The 17,882-nt window shown below is 44.9% G+C and overlaps 2 protein-coding genes across 2 annotated transcripts; one reads left to right on the forward strand and one right to left on the reverse strand.

Moving 5' to 3' along the window:
• Positions 1–404: 404 nt before the first annotated feature.
• Positions 405–3,617, forward strand: LOC128715827 (chaoptin-like). The gene is given in 2 exon segments (XM_053810744.1): positions 405–438; positions 541–3,617. Coding segments are annotated over 2 exon segments (3,111 nt in total).
• Positions 3,618–14,377: 10,760 nt separating this feature from the next.
• On the reverse strand, positions 14,378–16,690 carry LOC128715096 (probable chitinase 10). Its single transcript, XM_053809978.1, has 7 exons — positions 16,630–16,690; positions 15,986–16,141; positions 15,802–15,902; positions 15,527–15,643; positions 15,195–15,313; positions 14,945–15,056; positions 14,378–14,815 (listed from the first exon to the last, which is right to left on the reverse strand). The coding sequence occupies exons 1-7, from the start codon at positions 16,688–16,690 to the stop codon at positions 14,378–14,380; spliced, it is 1,104 nt and encodes a 367-aa protein (XP_053665953.1).
• Between the last annotated feature and the right edge of the window lie 1,192 nt (positions 16,691–17,882).

Genomic DNA, 17,882 nt, shown 5'->3' on the forward strand with positions numbered 1-17,882 from the left:
TTTGTTCGCCTGCTCGAAAATCCAGTGTTCCAATGCGGGCTAACAAATCGGTTCCGTGTACCGTCTATCGCACGCGGCCTATCGAACAACCCGGGGGCAGAAGATTATTTCACCACCACCTTTTGCGACCGTACGCAAAATTCGTCCATCTGGCCCCGGCCCGGGGTCAAGGGCGAATGAAAAGCGCACTGATAATGGGTTGCCTTCACGGTTGCGCTCGGCACGGCACTATCAAATTTTGACCGCCCATTCGGTGAACGGCAGCGCGAGTGAAGAGCTGCAAAACCGGCCAGCAGTCGATTATCAAAGGCTTCCGGGCACGGGCTCTCTACCTGCGCCAGTCAAACGGCCAACGGGCGTTGAAATTAAAGTTTGGAACCTCCACCTGTTGGGCGGTGTGCAGCATGGGGTTACGCGGCGCGTTGCTGTAAGTAATAAGTTGCCTGCCGATATCCGATGAGCATTGGGGTGATTGTAATTGAATCCTTCGTTGTTGGGGTTTTGTGTTGAATTGTTGACCCAGGCTACGGCGGACGGCAGCGCTGGTTGTGGTGGCCATAGTTGCCAGCAGCTTTCAACCATCGGGTGGCGCCATCGTACGGCCGACACTAAATTGCATCTACAATGAACCAGCATGTACGTTTGCCGATGCGTCGGTGCGCATTACCGGTGAGAGTCAGCGGCCCGCGTACCAACTGGCGATGGGTGGGTACGATGGTGTGTCACGCGTCACGGTCACATTTGCGAACAGCGTGGTGGAGTATGTCCCGGGGTCGGTGTTTGCACCGCTGCCGAATGTTACAACCCTCCGTCTGATCGGGACGCAAACGCGCGTACTGGATGAGGACGCCTTCCAGGGTTTGGCACGCATTGAGGCGATTACGATTGCCGATAATCCGCTGGAGGTACTGCCGAAAGCGATCTTCCGCGGACTGCACGACCTGGTGACGCTGAAGCTCAACGGTATCGGGCTCGGTGCCGTGGCGCCCGAGTGGTTCCGGGATCTGCGACAGCTCAACACCTTAACACTCGCCAAGAACCGTGTGCGCACGCTAGATGCCACCGTGTTCCAGCACTGCCCGCGGCTCTTTACCCTCGACCTGTCGAGCAACGCTATCGAAAGTTTGCCGGCCACGGTGTTCGACGCACTGGGCGTGCTAGACTCCCTCAAGCTCGACAACAACCGTCTCGAGGAGGTGCACGAGAATTTGTTCGCCAACACGGGCGAGCTGCGGGCGCTGAATCTTAGCAACAATTCGCTCACCTTCGTATCGCCACTGTTGCTGCGGAACCTAAGCCGGCTGGCGGAGCTGCAGCTGCGCTGGAACCGCATCGAAGACTTCCAGCTGCTGCTGTTCCCCTCGATCGTACCGTTCGCGCTCGATCTGGGAAACAATGAGCTCGGTTACTTTGATCGCACCATGCTTACCGTGCTGGAAAATCTCGATACCATCTGGCTGAACGATAATCGCCTTACCGGCATTGCGCCCGATACGTTTCACGGTGCGGTCAACACCACGGCGATAGTGCTGGACGGCAACTATCTGGAGGTGCTGCCGGTGGAGCTGCTGGCGGGGCTCACGCATTTGCGGGTGTTTTCCGCGAGCGGCAACAAAATAAAAACCGTCCCCGAGGAGCTGTTTCTCGAGAATCTCGAGGTGAAACGGATACGGCTTGCTGGCAACTTGATCGAAACGTTGCCGGGAAAGTTTTTCGCGGAGCTGCCCGTGCTGGAGGAGCTGTCCCTCGAGCGGAACAATATCGTGGAGCTGCTGGTGGACGCATTGGTGGACTGTCCGATGCTGCGCGTAATACAGCTGGGACACAATCAGCTGACCACGATTCCGGCGCGTACGTTCGCCCAACAGCAGCAAAGCCTTCGTTCGCTCGACGTCAAGGCGAACCACCTGACGGGCATGGAGTTTGTCAAGGGCTTAAAGCAGCTTGGCCGGTTAGATCTGGAGGGAAACAGGCTGCCGCAGCTCGAGGGAAATGCGTTCGAGGGTACGCCAAACGTAGACGTGTTGCTGCTGGCACACAACAGTTTGGCCCGGTTGACGAACGAAAGTTTCGCCGGACTGCACAAGCTCAGCGTGCTCAATGTGTCGCACAATGTAATCAAATCCATAGAGCCTGACACTTTCCAGGGTATGTCGGTTTTGCACGAGCTGCATCTGAACGGAAACGAGCTTAAAAGATTACCGGACGGTGTATTCGCAACGCTTGGCGCACTCAAGACACTCGCGCTCGAAGGCAACGAGCTGGAGGCGATATCTCCCACGCTGTTGCAAAGCCTACCGTCGCTTCTGGAGCTCAGCCTGTCCAACAACCCGATCGCTAACGTTGACGAGCAAACGCTGCTCCGCAACTTTGACTTGCAAAGTGTGGCGCTTAACGAGGTACGCTTGCCGCGGCTCACCAAGGATCTTCTACCGCGGCCCAAGATGTTGCGCTTCCTCAGCCTGGAACGGTGCTCCATTGCGGAGATTGACCCGGAAGCGTTTCGGCTGTTCGGTTCGATGTTCCCGCTGGTGGTACTGTTGCGCGGAAACGCGCTAACGCAGCTGCCGAAAGGGTTGTTCCGCACCGCACGCATGCTGACGGTGTTGGATTTATCGCTAAATCAACTCACCGACTTCAACCCGGACGTGTTCACCGCCGACAACTCGCTGCACGAGCTCCACCTGGAGGGTAACCGGATTCAGCAGCTGCGGACGGGAGAGTTTCTTAAATTCCCCGCCCTGCGGGTGCTAAACTTGAGGGCCAACGCGATCGAATCGATACCGTACGGGACGTTTGCGGGGTTGGCGAACCTGACGGTGCTCGATTTGGGTCACAACCCGCTGACACAGCTCCCGCCGGGCGTGCTTGCCGCGTTGACCAGCCTCGAGTCCGTCAGCCTGGATGCGCTGGGCGTACAGTCGCTGGACAGGGATACGTTCATTAATCAACCGAACCTGCAGCACCTTTTCCTGCAGGACAATCAGCTGCACGAACTGGGGACCGATTTGTTCCGGAAAAATGCCGCCCTGAAGCAGCTCAGCATTGCCAACAATTCCTTCGCCAGCTTCGAGCTGCACCACTACAGGCAGCTGAACGAGTCGCTCCGCTCGCTGGACGTGTCCGATAACCTGATCGAACTGTTCATCGTGACGGCGGCGTTGGAGGAATTGCGAGCGTCACGAAACCGAATAACGAACGTCTTCTCGATGGCCGACGAGGAACCGACGCTGGTTCATATCGATCTGTCATCAAACCAGCTCGCCTCCATCGAGTACATGGGCAATTTCAAACATCTGGAATCGTTGGACGTTTCTAACAACCCGCTCGAGGAGTTAGATTTCACACATCTGGGTGCGTTCTTCAACCTGACCCATTTCAACGCTTCCTCCCTGAGCGTGCCCTCGATGGAGCTGCAAACGCACGGCATGTTGCTACCGACGCTAACCAGCCTGGACTTGTCCAACAACGGTATCGGCACGGTGTCGGTGGAGTTTCTGAACAGCTTCCCAAGGCTGACCAAGCTCTACCTGCAAGACAATCCGCTGCACGGGCTCAATTATTCGTTCTTTTTCGAAACGCTGCCATCGCTGACTTTGCTCGGGTTGGATCCATGAGAAGAAAACCGTCAAAGGGAAAATGGAAACAAGGTTTGACGGTGCGTTGTAACGCCTGTTCCCCTACCTGTCGAGCGAGTTTCAATGAAAAATATGTGTTTTAAAGCGTTGGTAAATGAAATAAAAATGATTTTAGACTGCAAATTACATTCCTTCTTACCACCAATCATGCCTTGCTTCAACAGGGTTTGCAGATCATCACAGAGCCGAGAATTCGGGCATAACATTCTTTCCAAACCATAAGCAGCAACTTTTTAAATCGCTTCAAGGCTTTGTGTTTTTCCAGCGAAAAACACGAAAAAAAAACCAGCCAACAATTACAAAGAAATACAACGAAAATCCGAAATTTCTTCCCCGCTTGCTTGCCATGTTTTTTCCCCCAGCATTGCAGGGTTTGATTGTGCTAATCTAATGGTAGCATCATTGTTTGAAGAGAGCTCATTGTTTTCACATCATCCTGTTTGTCAACAAATCCCCGTTGGCGCGTTGCTGTACAGCATAGTCCAGAAACGAATTAGAAGGGCAAAATAAAGGATACAAAAAAAAGCAAGCATTTCAAAGCTGTTAGTTGACGATAAATGAACTGGACACATTTTTGTGGGGCAAAAGATAAAACAAAAAGCCTGGACGATGCGAAAGGTTTTCCCCGGGTAATTGGGTTAGCTATACACGCACCGTAAGATTATGTCCCTTTTTTTTTTTGTTCGTTTCGAAGGGGTTGATGTGAATAACCACGTTGGGTAAAGCCGTTGTGTTGCCTGCATACGATAAATAATTATGCGTCAAAATGGACACCAAGGTGCCTTCATTACGGGCGGTAACTAATGGTCGTGAAAACGGTGTTTACCTTTATGCGGAATAGTTTGCTTCTATTTTATATCAATTTGAAATACGTTATTTTTACGAGAAAAAGAGTCGTGATGCTGCACTGCTGTAAGAAATAGTATGCTTTATTCATTTTGTTTTAATATTTGAGGGCAATTCTGAGTTTTAATTGTAAACTTGAGTTAATTTGAATGAGTTAATTGAGTAAAAAGTAGTACAAAACCTAGCATTTCTTGTAGTTATTAGTGTACACACTTCTAAGTTTTTCTATTGATAGAATTGGGATAGTTTGAAGGTGCAGCCAAGAATGGTCCAATGTACTTTTGATTGAAATTGATGTGTGCTGTGAACAAGAATTACATTAAACATTTATCAAAATGCTGAAAAGTGAACCATCCTACGGCGTGTGACTATGGTGGGTTTCGTACGTAATTTGGCAATTCGGATATTCCTCTTTGCGCCTCTGCAGCAGCAAATAAATTTGAAGCAATTTGAACCTACCAATAAATTGATTGAATTACCGTGTAGGACTTCTGTGGAATGAAAAACCGATATATCTCGTGTAGGCCACCAGTTAATTGGTGGGTAAAAAAAATAAAATTTGAATATATTGATGAAAGTTAAATTGTACGAGGTGATAATGAATAAAAAAAATATTAGAATGAGGGTTGGCGGATTCAACTAGTAGACTGTGTTTAAAGATTAAAACATACAATTTTAAGAGATTTAGTTTTTTCACTAAGTTACACTAAACGACATTTCGAATAGGAATTTAAAAAAAAGTCAAGACAGAAGACTAAAAAAGTTGAAAAACAAATGTGTTTACATCACCCGAGGGTGTTAAGATTATATTTATGTTGGAACGTATTTTAATAACCTCAATCTACTCCATTTTTCGCGTTGTTTTCTATAAATGTTGGGCGTTTTACATGTTACGCATTTTACTAAAACCAAAAACATAACTAATCACTATGATATAAAATACAGAGTTTCTTTTAGATGACAGAACAAAGCAAACGTCTATCACAACAAGCGCAGCACATGACATATCAACGATTTTAGAAGACATCACAACCCTAGCAGGCATACTACAATGCAAGCACTTGATATCACAATGGCAGCGCACCTTACCACAACACCAGCAGAACGGTAGAAATGAAGTTCGATCCGAGGAGTATAAACTTGCCCTAGGATAAATTTTCTCAACCCAATGATGATTGTTAGTAACATTTACTGCATTTTCATAAATTAAAGCATATTGAATTAGACAAATACAGTAAATGTTTCTTCGGTTCAAAACAAACATCGTTTGGTTGTCAAAATCTTTCTCACAGCGCGTTTATACTGGTTGGATCGTACTTCACTTGTACAGTCTTACTAGTGTTGTAGTAAACGGAGCTGCCATTTTGATATCATGTGCTTGCATTGAAGTATGCCTGCTAGGGTTGCGGTGTCTTCTAAAATCGTTGAAATGTCATGTGCTGCTCTTCTCGTGATAGGCCGCTTGCGTTGTTCTGTCATCTAAAAGAAACCCTGTATTGTTACAACAACCTAAGCGCCAATTTAAACACAAACATGCATTAACAAACTAACACTTTCCCGACGCAATTTATTCCCTACACAACTCATGACAAAACAAAGTTGCCATGCAACAAAGCAAAAGTGCCATCTTAAAACTGTTCCCGTACAGGAGTAAACAATTTGCCAAGCAAAAATGGTATTACGCTTCCGCATTAAATTTTAATTTCAATTTTGTTTCCTGTCACAATGATGTGGCTTAAGTGTTTTCCGCAACCGTAGAAACTATCCATCTCCTGTCCGGACGAAACGGAAACAAAAAAGCACATAAATTTACGCGACCTTTTGAGACGCAATAATCTGCTACAAAACGCCCTCGTGTTTCGAAATGGAACGCGTAAATCTCGCTGAACTGAAGCGTAGGGTACGGCATCAGAACCACGCGTGCATCTTGCCAGTGATGTGTTTGGGTGGAATGTTTTCTAGCTTAAATCGACAGTGGTTGTCGCAACCATTTCACTCGATCAGGAAGCTAAACCAACGGAAGGCAAACATGATAAACAGGAAAACATTATTTACCTTCACGCAGAATAGTATCCCTGTCTCCCCAGGCAGTGAAAGCAGAGGAAGAAAAAAAACAACACACGAAGAAATGGAAAAATTCTCACTACGTCATCCGGGAGGGGAAAACAGTTAGAGTCGTTGAAAAGACACGTAACATAAAACGGGGGCAACAATGGAGGACATTTTGTATAGGGAGTGATTTGTTGGTGATCATCCCTGAAAGAAGACTGTTATGGCAAACTGAAAACATTCAAGGGCATCCGAGCAGAATCGGAATAACATTCCCTGCAGCCACCGCCATTGCAGCGTTGTCAACGGCCCACACGGGGTAGCTAATTAGTCACAAGCCATTGAAGAAATACTTGGAACCGATGGTACGGGCCGCACATCGTACCATGAGCGGTGGGTGGTAAATTAGTTGCACCTGGGTGGGATGAGCAGATAATTTCTAATGCCACTAATTAAGTGGAATGAAGGAAATCAATTCGCAAAATCGGCATTTATCGGTAAGTGGTTCGATTTTAATGAGCCACGGTCTGGACATTAGTGGCCGGACACTAGAGGCGTTGCTTTCGAGTGGCGTTCGGAGCGTTTGGTTTGCTTCGAACCGAGTTTGAAAGTCTATAAATGAAGCTAGTTGAGGGGAATTAAGAATTAAACCGAATTCGTCGAATTCATACAGAGGTTCATTATTGCATTCATGTCAAATACCTCAGAAAAGGTATGAAAGTTTGCGCAGGAAGTTGTATAACTTTCGAAAACAAAATGGGGGGAAAAAATGGGAATAATAAATTAAAAATCAACCCAGCCTGTGGTTGACGATCGTGCATCATACGAAAAGTGCCTATGGAGAACGAATTTTGATTAATTCATCATGCAAATGCATCTGCATAAATTTCCAACAAATCTGTCAGAACAGTAGTTTGAGGAAACAACAGCGCATCACCACACCGGTCACACATGAACCAAAAGCAATAAACATTACAGTAATGGAGCACGACTTTGAGGGCTATGGGTGTAAGGGTTCACACAACTCTGTAGATGCTCTTCCGGAAAGCTGCAGCAATCTGTTTGTAACGGCTGAACGGTGTTCGAAATAAATTACAAAACTGCTTTATCCAACTGTTTCTTTGTTCGCCTGCACTCGAGTGAATGTTTGAGTAAGGGTGAAAAATTTTCCGTAGCAAACATCTAAGCGGGTTATTTTAATCATCAAAATTCAATAAGCGCTTGGCAACCGTTTTGCGACGTGCGCAGAATTTGCAAGAGATTTTATTTTCCTCAGACTCAGCCCTGAACGCCGCAGTACATTTGCCTTTTGTTGGGCTTCTCTTGCGATGGGAAAGCGGCGTATGGTTGGGCTGGCTATCAAACAATAGAACATTTTCGATGCTTCCGCGCAAAGCTCACTGATCACTTGTACTTGTTTGAGGGAATTTTGCCAAAATGTAAGCCGTACAAAAGATTTTCCGAAAGGGAGCAAAACGAGCCACCTCTTTCGCCGTAATCTTTACGTGGCGTGTAGATTAATTTTCTTTCATCAGGGATGGTCCCAACTTCAAACGCGTTGTGTTCGGTGTATTTATTATTATTTTTTTTTAAATGTAAGACTTTTTTCTTCCATGACTTCCATGCCACCAGAATCAGGTAAATACGACAACTTAAAGCAAACTGCACAGTTTTTGAGTGTTCAAAATTTGTTAAATTAACTTTAATCCTTTCCCCACGAAAGGTAGTGTACCTAGCAGGAACAAACTTTACCTGTAGCAATTCCTGTGTACCGGTCAGTACCTGTCAGGTTGGATAAACAGAATTCCCATTCCTTTCCCAAACGAAAGTCCCACACGGTGGAAGCGAGTGTATGGTGCAAGGTTTTGTATGTTTACCACATTTTGCAGCAGAACGATGGAGCAGGATGAAGTGGTTCTAGGAGTGGAAGTTCTACGAAGAAGTGGTGTAGGTCCGTCGTGACCATCCACACTAAGTTCCGTGTAGGTCTGTTGAATATTATTCCAAACATTCAGCAAATAATCTTGTTCGTGCTATTCTCACCATGGACAAATTTTTAATTAACTTCTAATTTAATTGAATCGTTCCGAGTATTTATAGTTAGTTTTTCAATAAAAATAAAATTTAATCAAATAAATTGATGTATTTATGGTTAGTACGTAAATAAAATGCTCGCTACGAACTAACAAATGTTACACACAAACTTATTATGAAGCATTAGGAACGTGAACAACTTGGACCACACTTGGTGATTCTGTACCGGCTATTCACCTTTAATGTCCAGAGCACCATTCCTACAAGCGCTTACTCAAAACAGGTCAAATGTCACGTATCGTGTGACTTGCAAATTGTACGCACAAGTGTTTCGAGCCACTTGTTGTTGACGATTGCAACCGATCGTGCAACAATGGATGCCTTCAACCGATTGAAGAAGCATGACAATGGGAAAACATTATTGCATATGTGCTGGGCCGGTAAACCAGCTGCACGGCTTACTCCGCCGACCGAACCTTTTGATGTTTGCCACAAACGGTACGGGGATATGTGTTGAGTCGTCAATGTGAAACGGTTACGGATTGTGTAGATATGTTCGGTTTTATTGGATAGTGTCGTTCCGGCAGCGTAAAAGGATATCAACGAACACAACATCACGCATTAATCCACTTGGCCGACTTGTTTTTTTGTATTGGTTTGCCCATTATTTTCCAGAAATGCATGGATTTTTAAAAGCTTTAAGATGGCTTTAACAAGGGGAAGAGATTTGTGCTCAGGTTCTTTCTGGGTTGTTAAGATGATGTATTTAAAGGGTTTGAAGTGATGATCGTTAGCATTAATATAAAAGATTTCGTCAAAAAAAAAAAATGGATCTAAAATTAAATTCAAACCATTGTTACTTATACTTCATTTCGAGACCATTGAACTCTGGAACCAACCTTTCTCTATAAAGTCCAATTACCCGCATTTAATTTCGGAAACCTCAGCTTGGCTTGTGAAAATGGTGCAAAAAAGTATTTCAAATGTAAAGCCACAAGAAATCTAATTAAATCCATGGTCCCCCCCCCCCCACACACACACACATACAGTACAAGAAGCCATTTTTCCGCCACTGCCACCATTTTGCTGGGGCGTGAATATTTGCACACCGGCTGGTGTTGCCCGATAAACGTTTGACATGGATACGCAACAGAAAAGAAGTGCTTATTTTTGTGCACTTCCCCGGCGCGTAGGTGCGACCAGACGACGAATTTATGGTGCGACGGTAGGGCACGCGAAGAATGTGTCGCTGGTATTTTACCACCGCCATATTGCTTTATTTGAAGCATAAGCTAATTAAATGCAAACGTGCAAGCCGTGCGCCAAAGCATATCGGGAGGCGGGTAAATGTGTGGTTGGGTGGGGTGGGAAAGGAAGTGGTATGAATTTTATTCAACTCCATTTTTAATCTTCTACTCCGTTTCCGAAAAGGTGGAAGATGTTTAGAAGCACGAGACTCCATCGCATAAGAAGTTGCAGTGTTTCTTTGCATAACATTTAATCCCACATTTGTAAGGAGAAACATGCAAACGAATATGAGAAGAAACTCATTGTAGAACTTTTTTATTTGATCTCTTTCCATGTTTTTCAATAAAAGGCTTCCATTTAACAAAGGAAAACAAGTACGGCCCGAAAAAAAAGATCTTTCTTACCGGAAACTACGAACGCATTACGGTGTTGAACTCATTTGCATCGTACAAAGGAGGCGTAATGCACATATGCTCCTGGCCAATATTACCTTCTGGAGCTAGTTTTTGGAGCAAAGAAAAACAAAAAAATACAAAAACCAATTTGAAATCTCACTTGCGTGTCGCAGAAGGTTGCAGCCAATAGCTGCCGGCTTGTATCATTTTTGCTCACCCCAAACCCGGCGTAAAACTTTTCCGGTTGTCTCCTCCATAGACGTACCTTTTGCGTTGTCCGAAAAAAACGTTGATTTTTTCTTCTTGTAAACCACTCCACCAATAAATACCACCAAGTCATTGCACCGATGGGCACGGAGCGATCGGTTGATTGCTATCCTGAATACACATAATTATTGCACGGCCTTTATTTTCACCGGGTACGTGTGTTATCTCGTTGCTGCTACAAAATGGTGCCTCCCAAATGTGGGCTATCGATTAATTGTGTTTGTCGACACAGCCTGGCGCATTTGGCAATGATTGCAATTCTATCGTCTGCGGTTAAATATTGCTTTCGCTGCATCGTACGAATGTGCCATAGATTTTCCTCAACGATAGTAACAAAGTGCGTATTTTTACTGATATTTTAAATGGATGAATAATAAAGAAACTCTAATAATAACATTGATAAACAACAATTGATGTTAAATATAGGACAAATTTCATATGCAAATCGTACTTCTCTAATGAACATATTTAATAGCAACATGTTTAATTTAACAAGAACATAAACTTTATCTTCATAAATAAACAACGGCATTACTCACCAGCCAGAATCCCATAAAAGATCCAATGCTGATGGATGAAATGATTGAAAGCATATTTAAAAACCATCGAAACTAACAATGGATTCCCATTTTCCAATCCCCATGGAATGTGTTTAATGTGCCGTTTGGATGGACCCTTTTCCACTAAGTGGATGTGATTTGTGAACATCGAAAGGTAGAAATATTAAATTTACGACGATACGCATCCGGACACATCCCACACTCATCCATGTGCAATTAACAAAAGCGACGCTGATGGAAAACATATTTTCGGAAGCTTCTAATGTGAAACTGTTGTCGAGCATTATTAGCCGATCGTGTACATCACGAAATGGCGGCTTACCATGGGACGATAGTGTGAAAGCGTCAAGCTAAATGCCAAAGTGATGTTAGCACACTTTGAAATAAAGGCTGAGGATGTAAAAAGCGAAAAAAAAACCCATTTATCACACACAAAAACAACACATCTTCCACACGTAGTGGCAACATACGGAAAAGGAAACAAACGCAGCTATGAATAAACCTGCCAAAAGATTGCTGTTGACTCTAGTTTGTTTCATGTTTTTATACAATACCCCTCGGTTACGGGAATCGTGATTGAAAATCATTTCATCAGAGCACGAAATGTATACCCAACACCTGCAGCATGTCGCTCCGCAAAAGATTTGCCCCAACTAAAAAACACCCGAACACTTTCCCTAATCTATGGAAGGCCTTTAGGAGGGCTATAGCAAACAAGCAATACACCCACACACACCCACACGCACACTCCCATATGCCCAAAAGACATCGCATCTCTTAACACGGTGATAAATTGAGTGTCGGAACAGCGAAAACATCGTATTACAACATTTCTGCGAAAGTAAACATCCTGGCCGGTGCGGGAAAGGGTTTTGACAGCACTTTTGATATGCTGCATATCAAAGTGTATACATTGAAATCATGCCCTCCACCCCCCCCCCGCCAATATCCGACGCCCACGGCCGGAAGCGTAGGCATACGCGAAAGTAAAAACGTAATCCATTCTCCCGGTGGTGTTATACACCCAGATCAGGTAGCATAATCATCCTTGTAAATCGGTCCGATGTTGGCAGTATATCAACGGACACTTTGGTACGGTACACAACCGGCACGTTTGTCGAGATGATAGTGTGCTGCTAATGCTCTGGTAACGTTTGATTGCAAAATGCCATGCTGTTTTCGTGTTCGTTTATTTTTGTTTTTTTTTTGTGTCGGTGCATACTCGAGAAGCTATGCCGAACACCACAATCGTTTCCATGGTTGACAGTGTAATGACCACTTGGAATGTGGTGAGTTCTGCGAAGCCAACTAACGAGACGATTGCGATAGCTTGTTGAGGGGCACGTTGAAAGGTGGCCGATAACTGTATCGATACTGCCGTACATAATAGTGTGGATCGTCATTCTGTGTTCTCTGGAACGATCCATCCATCCACACTGGTGGAAATATATATAAACAGATGGAACTATTATACTTCTTGCTGTTAAATCAAATTAAAGTATATTAAACTCTTGAGGAAACATTGTCCCTTGAGGAAAAATAGCGAAAATATTGCCTTAAAATTGGATCTTTGCCATTAATTAGGGCTGAAAAGTGTATTTTTGGGATTGAAATACCCAGTGAAGGTGCAGATGAAAAAGACTCCGGCAGAAACATCAATTAGAACTGAGCCCGTTTTAATCCTTATTTATTTTATGAGCACTTTAAGTTCTTGATGCACAATCAATACTGCCTGGTTGTTAAAAACGCTCTTGAAGTACTACATTGTTACGAAATAAAGGCAATAATATTCATCTCATCCTTCCAACTGAAACTTTTTTTTAATTTTATTTAGTCAAACAATTAATAAGATAGAAATTGATCCAATAAATACAAATTAAATGAAGTAAAACATTTTTTAAATTTATTTTTAATTATAACTGCATTAAACGTCATTCATTAAATGCTTATCATTAACCACGAATTGACGATTGTACAGCTTTTTAACATGATATTCTGGTCTGTTATACATTTAAAGCTAAAGAAGAATCATCATTGTCATCACTAGTATGTAGCCTTGAATCAAACTCGGTTAAAAAAAATGTGTGGAGAAAGATTTTTCGGGACAAAAAGGAAGAAGGGAAGAAGCAAAATGGTCTTAACATGAAAGCAATAAAACCATTCATTCACCTTCTGCCTTGTAGGCTTAAACCATTCCGAATTGAACTTACCATTGTATTAATCAAACTGGAACATTGTTTGACTTAATCAAACTTTTAATATAGAATCAAACCCTTTTTTATACCGATTTTAGTGGAATCGAAAAGGAAGGAGGAATCGGAAAATATACTTAAAATACATAAAATTTTTTGGAGGTTGGAACTGTTAGTTTCAACAGATCAACCGGATACGGACGACCCTCGCTGGTTGGGTTTATTTTCGTTGGGTTACTCGATAGTTGGCACCTCAATGATTGGATCGCACTCCGAACTATCGAGGTCGTTATTTTCAAAGAAAATGACCTACTAAGCATAATATTTTTTCTACGTAAATACTTCGCGTCCTCGATTTTGACATATGTCAAATATCCCCACCATCGCACTAGTTGGTACGCATTCGGGATATGAATGCAGTGAGGTTCAACTGTATTTAAAGAAAAAAGTGTGGATTTTTATATTTATTACCACTACTGTAACCGTGAAGTTACGCCGTGCCACCGTTAGTTGTGTAAAATGATAGTTTTGTAAACTAAAATATTTGTTTACCATTGTATTCTCGTTCCAGATTCATCGAGTTCCTGAAAAAAAAAACATGTAAGTCTGTGCAATGGATTTTACCTTTTCCATCCCGTATTGATCTTGCTATAATGGCAACGTAACATTCCCGCCCCAAAATAACACATGTAAATAAAACCACCACTTCGACATACAACCCTATGTAAATAGTAAAAAAAAAACCACCCACAGACATAAACTTTCAAGCACCTTACTTTGTACATACTGTAAATAACCCATTTTCTGACTATTTTCTTTGCTGTTTCAACTCTACATCTATCATCTACCAGTCCGTAGTGTGGCGATACCCAAAAGCATATCCCTTACCGTGTACATTTCGTTTACATCCGCTTCATCGGATCGTTCCACCAAAAACAAAAAAAACGTTGTTTCAGCCCTATTTCAGGATACAATGTGTAACCAAATTGTGTCACTTTCATTTGCAATTTATTCCCCACTTGTGACGGAAAATGGACACGGATGTATGCACAACTATTGAACAGGTGTAACTTTGTTGTTGCTAGTAGCGGAGGAGCAGAATGTATTTCTTCGTAAGGGTGACACAGATATGCACAACGTTTTGGCCACTAGCCGGTGGCAAAGTACTGGTGGGCGAGCTCCGAGATGCGGCTGGCTCCGTTGCCGCACGTATTGTCCGGATCGTCCAGATCGAGCGTGTAGACACCGATACCGGCCAGCGCATTATCGAGCACGTAGGTGAACTTCTGCACGAGCGTGTCCTCCGTTTCGATGGTAATCCAATTTTTGGCTTTGTAGAAGTACGCGGTAGCAGTGACGGCATCGCTTACCATCCCGTAGTCCCCGAGCTGGTTGCAAATCTCGTACCGGCCCAGTATACCGGCCCGTTTCGTGTTCGACCCGGCGTCACCGGGTCCGATGCCACGCATACCGACGGCACGCTGGTCTTCGCTCACCAGCGTGTACGTACGGGCGTACGAGGCCACCACCAGGTTCAGCTTGTTCTTACGCGCACCGGCCGCCAGCCAGGCTGTTACCGTTGAGTTCTACCGTCGTGACGGGCCGCCCGAATCGCAGGAATTGGAGAAAAACAAAAAACATATACAAAACACATTGAGTGCGAAATTCAAAGCCCGCCCGCTTTGTCGAAAAGCGACCCTACGCGTGGCGCTTACCACACTGACGACGTTGTTCGGTGTGCTCGAAAACAGCGGTGCAAGATTAGCGAGGGTATTAGCGGTGCTGGCCGTAAAGTTGTACGCATGCAGGTTTATCAAATCGGCATACCTAGAACGGCGGGTGTATTGCCCCCCCCCCCCCCCCCATTTGTCAGTGGCGAGATCAAAACCTCCCCCCCCCCCCCGGGAGCAGCGCATTAGCGCACCCGGGTGGAGCAACAACTGTTCCGGGTCGATAGCTACTTACAAGCTTAGCGAAGTGATATCGTACGCATCGTTGAACTGTGCCGAAACGGACACGGCCAGTTGCTTGTTGATCATGTACAATCTCGAGCGCAGTTTGTTGACGAATTTGGCCAAAGCACTCTGGAAATAATAATAAAACACGCGAACAAAGCGAAAGAAGACAACCGTACGATGACAAATCAAATTAGATCACATTGGGCTTGGGAGGGGAGGAGGGTGGAGGAGGGGTGGTGTGGGGAGGTTCGTTTCCGGTGTGTCCCACGGCAACAAAAAAAAAAACAAGAAAAACAAAATGGTTGCCGAACGCTACACAAATTGCCATCCATTCGTTACCTTATCGAAGTCGTCCTTCGAGGTGGTGCGTCGGTCGATTTCCACACCATCGAAGTTGTACTGCTCCAAAAGAATGGCGATACTGTTCACTAACTTATCACTCTTCCCTGCAATGGCCTTTTGATGGGGGCGTGGGGAGGAAGTGTTGGAGAATTTGCAAACAAAAAAAGAAGAAGAAGAAGAAACATAAAGTTTTTTCGTCAGATTTATGAGCTATGTTGTGGGCACATGGGCCCCAATCTGCCCAGCGCCGGTACACGGGGCAGCACCATTACCGTGGTCAAGCCCTTGCCACCATCACGATCGGAAGCGAGCAGCACGTACAGTTTGGCATTGGTGTTCGTACGGCGAATGCTTTGAAAGTCGGCAAATCCAGCTGTGGGTGGGAAGGGGGAAAACAAATTGCATAGTATGCTGTAGTAGTAGGCTGTCGAAGCTGTGCCGCAGCCCGTTGCGTACATGCCGTATCGTAGCTGCTCAGTATGCGTATATCGCCCTGGGCCGTCGCACCAACCCCATCGTAAACGTAATGTGTGCAGTTTGTCGTGGCGAAGGTTCCCGGCACGGTTGGCGTACCGTAGCTGGCCGCCCGGTTGTCGTAGTAGCACACGATGTCTGTAAGATGCAAGGAAGCGAGGAAACAGTTTCATTAGCGTGCACCACGTCAATGGGGCATGTCATAAATTGATGGTGATCGGTATCGGACGGGCAGGTCTCAAAACCATCGAATCATCTCATTTAGCCCCTGCCCCGCTTCCGTCGCACCGTCGCCGGTTAAGCATTTAATGGGTTCATTATTCCTAATCGTCTTGGAGGGTGTCGAGCTCAGGTGGCCATTATCGAGAATCCCGCATCCCCCATCGGTTGTGTGTGGGATTGCTCAAGGCCGTAACCACCCGTAACGAGCTTGGACGTCTATTAATTCTGTCAGTTAGACACATGATTTGACACTGAAACAGTACCTCCTCGGGAGGGGTGTTTTTTTTTCCTTTTCGTGCGCTGATTAGATAACAAGATTAGACACTTGATTAGACGAGTGTTTCTTAAATCTGATTTGCCACTTTTTTCGCCCCGGGAGCTTCACATCCGCACGCACTACTTACTACTCTGTGCCGCGACCACGGTTATGTAGCACAACACTAAAACCACCCACAGGCACTTCATTCTACTTCAGAGCTTCCGATATCTTCAACCGGCTTCGAATAACTAACATGCGCCACACACGATGCGATGCGAAAGCTGGAAGCGTTGTATGAATGCTACGTCTATGCCTGCATTGGTCCAGACGCAGTGACAACGTTTCCATCTTTATTGACACAGTTTGGGGGGCCGTTTTCGGTTAACCGAATGACGAACACCCTTGGGCTGCTGGGTAGTGTTGACTTTAATGTTGTGGAAGAACGTTCAGCTGCGGGCACACCAGTACGGGTGGAGCTTTCGTCACTGAGGTCTGCTGTTCTGCTGGGAGCTGAGCACAGCTCGGGCGCTGTATCATGTATAAGAAACATTAACTCGCATTATACAAAACGCATCGAAGCAACCACAACTCGGCCCGGCTTAAAACAACTGATAGCTGTGGTCTACGGGCAAGCTTGGTCTATGGTTCTGTTGCCGGTTTGATAGCACGCAAAAAAAATAGTACATTAAAAAAATTGTTTTCCCACTAGAATTTACATTTTGTAACCTTTTTTTTGCACGCTTCCTTTTGGACATCATCCACACAAGAAACTGCGAGCGTTCGAATCAAACCACCCACGAAGTATATGTAAAAGCTAACGTGCCCGGCCAAGATCTTCATCTTTGAACAAATGCCTTTTTTGTTTTTTGTTGTCTACCACTTACAACAACTTTCCGACCATTGTCGGTCCTAAGCACTGTTCGCTGGAATAACAACGGCCAGAAAAGAAGGGCGAAAGCCCTTTTTTTTTAAACTTTCGCTCAGCTTGTTTCTTTGTATGCCCCAGAAGTTCTTTAACTTTCATTCCTGGTGTGCACCTCTCATTCTGTTTGCTTTGCCATCTCTAGATGATTGGTGAGAGTTTTACACACAACCTCGGGTAGAATATATGCTGGAAAATTGGATTATATCCGGGCGGGATCGTGCGAAGGGTGTGTGTTTCTGCAAACCTGTCATCAACCATTAAAGCTTCGGTTGGGCAAACGCTAGCTGTAAGATATTCTTCAGCGGATGGTTTGTCCAAGAAGGTCAAAAGACAGGATTCCACCGAAGGAATGGGAACAATAAGCAATTCACACGCGCTTCAGACAGCGCCAGATCTTGTCCGCCCGATTCGCTTCATTTCACAACCAGTTGCGCATTATGCCGATCAATTCTGCTTAGCGTGCGGCAGATTGT

This window comes from Anopheles marshallii, chromosome 3 (assembly GCF_943734725.1).
Source record: "Anopheles marshallii chromosome 3, idAnoMarsDA_429_01, whole genome shotgun sequence".
Lineage (NCBI taxonomy): Eukaryota > Metazoa > Arthropoda > Insecta > Diptera > Culicidae > Anopheles > Anopheles marshallii.